Here is a 9,452-nt window from a genome sequence, read left to right as displayed (position 1 = left end):
GAAATAGGGCAAGACTATTACTCCAGCATCGAGTAGGTGTCCTCCGGACTCTGACACTGACTGTGTCTTGGGAAATAATGAAGTGTCATAAAGTGAGTCAATAGGGGCCAGGCACCATCTTTGCCCTATGGGGCCCCGGCAGCAGGTTATACTGAGATGTTATGTAGAGGTATAACGATGAAGAAATAGCACGTAGCAAAGTTAGGATGAATATGGCTGCAGTGAGTAAATATCATTGTCAATACATAAAACATACTTTTATACACATGTTTGTGTCTTTCCTACAAAATGTATCTTCCTGTCCCATCATTTATTCATAAAGGGATGTGTTCACTGAGACCAGATAGGAATATTTCTACTGTGATATAATATTGTATGCACTCCATCGATATTGTCACAAGTTCTCGTTGTTGTCAAAGAGAAGACAGGGAAATAAGCACCAATCAATAAGCTATTTGTCTGCTATCATCAATCAGAGGAGAGGTAATCCACTTATCCTCTTATTTCTGATCATCAAGAAAGGAGAAAACCGTCAATTACAATATGTTGTAGGGGAAACATGAATAAATAGGGGGAAGCCTGCGGAGTGACATACACTTTTTTGATTGATTACAGGTTTGTAAAGGGTGCCAAAGGAGCTGCGCGGCAGAGCGTGTGTGTGTATGCGACTGTGTACGTGTGTGTGTGTGTGTGTGTGTGTGTGTGTGTGTGTGTGTGTGTGTGTGTGTGTGTGTGTGTGTGTGTGTGTGTGTGTGTGTGTGTTTGTGTGAGTGTGTTTGTCTGTATGCGACTGTGTATGTGTGTATGTGTGTGTGTGTGTGTGTGTGTGTGTGTGTGTGTGTGTGTGACTGTGTGTGTGTTTGTGTGAGTGTGTGTGTGTGTGACTGTGTGTGTGTTTGTGTGAGTGTGTGTGTGTTTTTGTCTGTATGCGACTGTGTATGTGTGTATGTGTATGTGTATGTGTATGTGTGTGTGTGTGTGTGTGTGTGTGTGTGTGTGTGTGTGTGTGTGTGTGTGTGTGTGTGTGTGTGTGTGTGTGTGGCAGCTGCTCCCTCCCTCCCTCCTCCCTCACTTTACTCCTCTCCCATCTCAGTCCTGCGGAGGCTCGGAGATCCCGTTGGCAGGAGCGCAGGCATGTGAGGACCCCGTTAGAGAAAAATAAAAGCTGTCGGAAACACAAAGCGCTCTTCCAACAACAAACCCCTCTGTAGCTGTGAGACTCAGAGACGGATTATTAGCAGCGCGCGTGTATCTGCTGCTGTGAGTGATTCACGGGCATCAACTTTTATTAATCTTTTTGGTGCAGATCTCCAGGCAGCACCTGGCTGCTTTATTCAACATCTCCAGGCTGTCAGCTTTGAAGAGGATCGAGCAGTAAACAGTAACTGGATTTGCTTTTCTCTGAGGGTAAGATCATTATTTTAACAAGCAGCTCTTTCCTTTTAATTTACTTACAATTCAAATATAATATTGCATGACATATTTAAGTTTCTGTCCTGCCATGTTGTACTTAAACCTCCTTTTAATGGCAATCGTTTTATCTTGGCTGGCTCTCTTTGTCCATATGCAAAATGAGAATTAACATCCTGCTAGATGCGCTTATTCAATGAATAATTTACATTAATTCAATGCTGCAAACCAGTTGCTTTACCATGTGCCCTTATACAAATATACAATCCTTTCCTTTCTCACTTTGTCCCTTACTGAGTGTTTTCTACCACCTACTGGGAGAGGCTGTGATACAAACACACTATGAGGAGATGTTAAAAGCTTTTCAGTGTTTTTCGATCCAGGAATGTGTTGTTATCTGTTGACTATGCTGCTACTGTACAGAGATATTAATACAGCTGAAGGGTGTAAACCATCCTCTGATTGATGTGATGTTTTCTCTAAACAGATCTGATTGCAGACCTGTGAAGGACTAAAGGTGTGAGGAGGAGGAGGACGAGAGAGAAAGGTATTTTTGTTTTCTCGAAGGTGAGAAGTCTATTAACAGCTGGAGAGGGATTATCTGGTTCAGACAGCCACTCCCTGGAGGATTGAATGTGCATGTGTTACATGCAGACTGCACTGGGACCAGTGCAGCACCATCATGACTCCAGCTGACTCATAGGATGCAACAAAACATGGGGGACCATGATTTCCATCCTTTTACAAATATGTTTATCCTCACACAACATACGGACCTGCGTACCACATGACTGGAACCTGTATTTATTTATTTTGACATAAGGCCTTTTTGGATTTTGTTCTCCTCTGCGGACTTCCTGTATGGATTTGAATGAGGACCAAGGGAAGCCACTACAGTAAGCCTTACAGTCGAGGGATTTTCATACCTCTCAAACCTTTTCCTCCACGGGCAAGGCAGCATGGATATGTCCCGGGTCCAGCCCACAGACTGGAGCTCAGTCCAGCCCAGCTTCTCTCCGTTACTGCAGTACGATGAGTCTCGGGAAGTACTCAACCACACCTTAAGCTTCCACAGCTCCATAATGCTTCCCTCCACTTTAAATTCCCCCACTGCCTCCCTCAATCCACCTCTCCCCTCTCTGCTGCCTTCCTCTCTCCTCAACCCCGCTTTAATCCTCACCCCTTTACGCTCATCCTCTCAACAGACGCCCACTTTTGACCATGATCCCTTGTCCTCCACCTTTTCTTTGAAGGACTTGGCTAATCTGGAGAGCATGCTCCTCTGGACTCTGCACGAGCCCAGCACCATCGCTCTGACTGTCATGTACTGCCTGTCTTTCATTCTGGGATTTGTTGGGAATTTGATGTCCCTGCGCGTCCTCACCAACAGGCGCAGCCGGCAGCTGGCGGGCGTCAGCGCCACGCGCAGCCTCCTGGTGAACCTGGCGGTGTGCGACCTGGCTGTGGTGCTGGTCTGCATGCCCATCACCCTGGGGAGCCAGATCTACTCGGCCTGGGTCTACGGGGACCTGCTCTGCCGGGCGGTGCCCTTCACGCAGGCTGTTTCGGTCTCTGCTAGTGTGTTGACGCTAACTGTGATCAGCGTGAATCGCTACTACAGTGTCCGCTCTCCACTGAGAGCCCGCTCCATGTTTACCCGCAGTCGAATCTTGGCAACCGTCGCCGTGGTGTGGACGGTGTCTTCGATCATGTGCGCTCCTATAGCCGTGATGAACCGGCGCCGGGAGATCAGCTTTGGGACGTTTGCCATCTTGGTCTGTGAGGAGAAGTGGCCTCAGCATCGCCTTAAACAAGGGTAGGTTCTCCAACAGACTCAAGTCTAGTCTGTGATCTAGTCTCAGCCGCTCTGGCCTCCAACCAATTTGAGATCTTTTGTCTACTTACAAACCATGATGCAGCCTGACACACTCAGTTTACAGTGAGTCATTAGATGCAACTTGGCCAAAGTTACTCCATCAAGCATTAGCAGTTCTTGTGTGTCCAGCAGTTCTCTCAATGGCCAATTTAGCATGTGGAATCTGAGGACCGCTGTCACTAGGAGAGTGCTCACTGATGAGCTGCTCGGTAAAACAAATCAGTGATCTGTCGCATTACATTTCTCATTCCTTTTCTTCATCGAAACCAAAGCAAACATATTTGACTTTACTCAGCTAGATGCAACTTTTACCCAGCAATATGTTCTTTGGTGTTTTGAGGATACTATTAGACTTTTATCAAGTAGATCTTTTCTGTGATGGTTTTTTGGATCACAAACGTGATACGTGGAGTTTGTCTGTCTGTTGTCTTTAGCCTTTCCAATTTAAAGTAACTTAATGTCAACATGTAATCAGTTGGGTCCACAACCAATTTTCTTTGCTTTTCAGTGCTATTTTAATTCAAACAGGTTTCGAGACCTTTTGTCAGAATGTTCCCGTGTTGTTTTCCCTAATTATGAGTCATCTCTATTGTCTCCCACTCACTTTGCAACTGTGTGCTGGCCACTGTGGGAATAGTGTTGATTATCCACAGACACCCTTGAACCTTATGGCAGTTTCAAGACAATGCTGTTGTTTACAATACTGTCATATTGACCCTTGTATCTTGTTGGTGAAAAGAGAAGCACATGCATGGTTCTGAAAGGAGCTCATTGTTAAATCAATGAAAACAAATGAGCTCCTTTCAAAAATACCAATGAGTTTAATTAAGCTGCGATCCATAACTTCAAAGGAAGGATGTTGTCCTTTTTATTAGATATTCTTGACTCATCATCCATTTAGAGCATATTCAGCAACGGAAAATAACTACACCTTAAGTGTTTTACCACATATACAGATAGATATCAGAAGTAGAAATAGAGAGAACCGACTTCATTTATGAATATTTATTGTTTTTAAAGAGCTTTCCCTACATGTTTTTTCACTTTTCTTCCTCAGATACAACGTGCTGCTGTTCGTGATGCTCTACTGTCTGCCTGTGACATTTAACCTCACTATAGGCTTCCTGACTGGCAGGCGGCTTTGGGGAGGAAAAAAATCCACGTTCGCTGATCTGGATCCTCGCAGCAAAGCTCTGCACGCCTCACGCCTCAAGATGCGCCAGAAGATCGCCAAGATGGTGGTATGCCTGGTGCTGTTATTCGCCGTGTCGTGGCTGCCGCTCTACTTGGCTGACCTTTGGATCGACTGCGAACAAAGGCCACCATCTTGGCTCCTGCAGACGCGGCCGTTTGCTCAGTGGCTCGGCCTGACAAACTCCAGCCTGAACCCCATCTGCTACTGTTTCATCGGGGATCTGTACCGCTCGGCCAAAGGGATGCGGACGCGATACTACCAGAAAGTGGCGTCTTTCTTCGGCTCCTCCACGTTCTCCAGCTCAGCGGCGGTGGCGTCTCCTTCCACGGTGATCACAGACTCGAAAGGGACTTCTGCTGAGCGCCGCCATATTGCCGCAGCTGCTGTGGCGGCGTCTGCATCCATTGTTGCGGTCCCAAGGCTGTTGAGCTTGGCTCGAGGCCATGGGCTCGGGCAGATGGTCGGAGACAGTTCAGACGGCCGAGTGGGATCTGACCACAGCATCTCAGACTGGTGTCGCTCCAGTCCCAGCGTGTGTGACAGCTCCTTGTTCCCGTGCCAGCTCCAAATACCACAGCTCTCTGTAGAAAGAGCGGACTTCCTGCCCACAAGAAGACACTCCGTCAATGAGAACGCAGGATCATTACCTTTGGGAATCGAGTCTGTGGAAATAGGTTTCCTGCCTTTGAGGAGGCATTCCGGTGAGAGAATATATGGTCCGTCAGCTGATAACAAAGACATCATTACCATGGGCAGGGACGTTCTCGGTTTTTCTGGGCAGCACAGAAGCAAAACATCACAAACCTACTTTCAAGTCGAAGAAAGGGAGGATGAAACAACCGCTATGACCAGCCTTTGAAGGCTAGTATCAGCAGGGAAATATTATTGATTTGTCCTTCCTATAGGATGCGAAACACACACAGCTTCTGATTAATTCTGCAGTAGACACAGTGTTGGTTAATCCCTTACAAAAGCCACTGTTTGTATGGTGGATAAACTGATCTGGTCTGCACACTACTTCTTTCATTGTGCAGTATTCTCCTCGTACCACCAAAGCACAGGGGCTTTAGGATCAATGCTTCGACCAATGAGCTCATGCTGACGATGGCAGGTGGAACGAGCGGTGACGGAGAGAAGCCTCCGGGGGAAGAGCCATGTTTTAATAGCCTCCGGCTGGTTATCATTAAAAAAATCTCATTGAAGCAGTGCATCATTACACGCAAGTCATACCATAAATGATTGAGCTGCAAGTCACAGTCGCGTCTAGCATTGGCTCAAGACCATAACCCAGCAGGACATATCAGTGTAAGGAGTTTATTTGCTTCTCTTTCTTTCTTAATGATAAAGAAGGAAAATACTGTATCGGAGATTCTGACAATTCTCGTCTTTGCAGGATACTGTCACCATCATCTTCTGCAGTCTGTGATGATGTGTACTTTAGCAGCAGTTGTTCGTGCGTGCAGTCATACAGGCGATTTGAATGAAATAGTATATTAATCAGATCATCTTAAACCTACCTTATAATGAGTGTTTTTATTTTTCTTATGAACTGTGATATTGTTATTACCGGCAGGAAGGTATGAAAAAACATGTAACAGATTTCCAAAGCTAGATGAGGTTGTCCTAAACAAGCTAGTTTTCATAATTCAAAGGAACTTTTAAGGGTCAGTTACCCCTAATAAACCAAAAAAACTGAATTTCTCCTTCGCCTCAAGTGGTTTCTAATCATGAGGATTCATTTGACCTGGTGTTGAGATAACGTTTCTCTAATTTTGATGAATGCAATTGTCGTTATGGTTCTCAGAGGATTTAATAATTTCCAAAACCAGTGTCCTAGCCATCTCAATTTCACCTCATCATTCAGTCTGGCACTGTTCATAATAGTCTTTTTCTGCCTGCTGTGTCTGGGGATAATTTTACCCAAACTAATCAATCGTTAATTAGATATTATCCTCAGTCAACAGTGGGGTAGTGTTTGCAGGAAGAAGTTGACATGTTTTCATGCGGATTTAAGAAGTATGCCACTTTAGCTCTGTGGATTTTTCTTGTAAACAAAGTCCCCCAAAAAAAACACTGTCTCTTTGAAGCCTTAAAAATTGGCTTATAAAATCCATCTGCAAACCGGATTGTTTTTTACTTTAATCCTACATTGTTTACATCTACGTTTATTTACTAGCAGACTGTTTCTTTGACAATATAATCTGCCATTTCTGCTTTATCAGATATACGGTGCATGCAATCTACCACGGGAGTTACCGCGGTGTCCCAGTGGTCTTTTTCTTTCTTGATAAAACCTGCACGTTGATGTGTGTTTAGGTGTGTTACTGCTAACCGTAAATCAGTGTAAACCTGTGAGACACACACGAAACAGAAATCTCAAAACCAAGACAAATTAAACATGTCTAGATACCACTAAAGGTTAGTCAAACATGGTTGCAATGTAAGGGAGCTGACCTGGAAATGCGATATATCAAACTGGCTGTACCATGAATATCTGTATAACAGTTTTAGGAATTGATAACAGGATAGTGGTCGGCTCGCTGGATCGCTGCCTGTTACACCGGTAAATGCCTTGTTGAGTAAAGGACTGACACGGGGTGCAGTAATAGCTTTAAAGGTTGAAGAAATAAAACACACACACACACACACACACACACACACACACACACACACACACACACACACACACACAGAGGTGGTGAATAGCATGAACTGCTGTGACATCAAGCTGCTAATCACACCCCCCGCAGCAAAAGTGAAGCGGTGCAACACTTAAGGCATCAAATTGTGTTGAGACTGTCCTATTTATGTCATTGGATAACGTTGCTTTGTACCTTAGAACATCTCTATGCCATAAACTGTGACCGTGTCTTTCATCTCTCCTTTCTTTCTTTACTTTCATCTACCTCTCTCTTTATCAGTTTTGCTGACTGAGGACATGTGTAATTAAAATTGTGCATTTGGTGTTTCATTAAAAATGTTTTGTCCGTTTAACTGCGATTAATTTTCTCATATTTTTAAAGAACATGAGCAAGAACAAAGCTTTACTTCATATACATTCAGCTTGAGGATTCTAGAATTGTCCTTTGCTAATAGGACCTTAATTAAGGGTGAAAGGCCTGAAATAGACGAATACAAGTTTTCTGCAGTTTTCTGGACAGTTCTTTTGTCAAATGTTCTCTTCCGCCAGCCTTGATTAAATCTTAATGGGATCTGAATTAAGTTATTAGCAGCTCTCATTGCTTTATGAGAAAAGTTTCAAAGAGGTTGGAGGAGGGAGCAGTTCAGAGCCAGACTCATCGAGTATATGAAATCACAGAAGGAAAACCCTAACCCTAACTTTGGTGAAGAGAATTTGGCACCAGTCAACCGTTTCTATTCTATCTTCAAGCAAACAACAACATTGTATCAGAAAAACACATTCAAAGGGGTTTCCTGATTGGACGCTCTCGGCACGGTGACATTATGTGTCCGATACTTCTGTTAAAAATAACATCTGCAAAAAATATTCTGATATGGCTTTGGAAAGGTAGGTTCAGGAACAACAATAACAAGGTTAGCGATTTGAACATAAACATATGTTTTTATTGAGCAAATCACTGAAGCTGCCATTTTCTTGGGAAGTCGTTGCGTGTCATTGGCAAAAAGAGTTCCGCTTTATCGGAATCAGTCGGACCGCAACGGCGCATCTCGAGATAAAAGGTGGATTTATGTAAATAACTTTCTGTGTTTTGGTCATTTCTGTATTTTCGTTGAATTGCTTCCCGAATATCAATTTTTTTTGTCTTGTTCAGATGATGATTGCATGTTTGAAGCTGTAAAAGACAAGGTGTCCCCTTCAGAGTTCACCTTCTTCTCTCAGTCTGATCACCTTGCTCCAAACGCCTCTCAAAATAATGGATGACAGGCTCTAATTAAAACGGCAGGGTCTGGGGCGGGGTTTCCATTTAACCTTAAAATAAAAATGAAGTCTTTGCTTTTAGAATATTAAAATTATATTGCCAGATTCAGATGATTAATACAACGTTGACGAGTGGCGACCGGAGCAACTTAACTGGGGAGGCATTTAAATACCTAAGGAAAAACAATATCAGCAAACTTTAAAGGCATCTTCCTCAAAATCTTGTCTTGGTAACAGTCATTGCATTTTGTGACATATTTTGCTGAATATTTTAAGAACAAAAACAATAAGGATATCATTGGAAGGCTAAGAATGTCCTCTTTTTGCAACTGTGTCCCATTTGATCCACCATACGGAGTTGTTGATATGAGTCAATGCAACGTTTCTCCGACTGGTCACTTTATCCTTAACAAAATGTTCATCCCTGGAAGACACTGAATGTTTGATGCAGTGGAAATGATGTGTATCATTTACATCGGGCATTCACGGTCCAGCCAATTTCATGGGTTGACAAATATTTATGGTTAAAAGAAATTCCTTTTTTGGTAATGTCTTCTCTTTCTCCAGCCCCGTCAGTATCGAAGAGCTTGATTTTGTTTGTTTCTACCGCTGTAGAATATTCAATTTATATTTGTCATATAATTCAAACTCTCTATTTTTTTTTTACAATAAAGCAAATAGCTTGTATGATGACATTTCAAGTGGCCAATAATGTATAACTTGCAGGGACCTGAGAGCACCGCAGATATTGCATCAGTTTGGAAGTTTCAATCTGGTTTTTGAAGCACTCAGAACGATCTGGTGAGCGCACACACACACACACACACACACACACACACACACACACACACACACACACACACTTCATCTCAGGTATCCTGAGGACTTATGATGAGCTACTTTACCTCATGATTGCTTTCCTTTCTTCAGACATCCAGGTTATTTGATTCAATCAATGTATTTTTCTTTGCACTCACCCCAATTCTCTGCCTCTTCCCTTCTAGTTCCTTTGTGTTTTGGCCATGGCCTTACTCCAATGCGTCATTCTGCTCCAGTGTCAGAATCATGTG

General features: G+C 43.4%; 1 protein-coding gene across 1 annotated transcript; it reads left to right on the top strand.

The window, feature by feature from the left end:
- The first annotated feature begins 2,369 nt into the window (after positions 1-2,369).
- Positions 2,370-7,464, top strand: LOC104953384 (bombesin receptor subtype-3-like). The gene is made up of 2 exons (XM_010780324.1): positions 2,370-3,226; positions 4,344-7,464. Exons 1-2 carry the CDS (start codon positions 2,370-2,372, stop codon positions 5,338-5,340), a joined length of 1,854 nt encoding a protein of 617 aa, XP_010778626.1. The 3' UTR covers positions 5,341-7,464.
- Positions 7,465-9,452: the final 1,988 nt, after the last annotated feature.

The sequence above is a fragment of the Notothenia coriiceps genome, unplaced genomic scaffold (genome assembly GCF_000735185.1).
Source record: "Notothenia coriiceps isolate Sejong01 unplaced genomic scaffold, NC01 NC01_scaffold00021605, whole genome shotgun sequence".
In the NCBI taxonomy this organism is placed as follows: Eukaryota; Metazoa; Chordata; class Actinopteri; order Perciformes; family Nototheniidae; genus Notothenia; species Notothenia coriiceps.
Note: the sequence above shows the minus strand (reverse complement) of the source record. Positions and strands in the feature narration are given on the sequence as shown.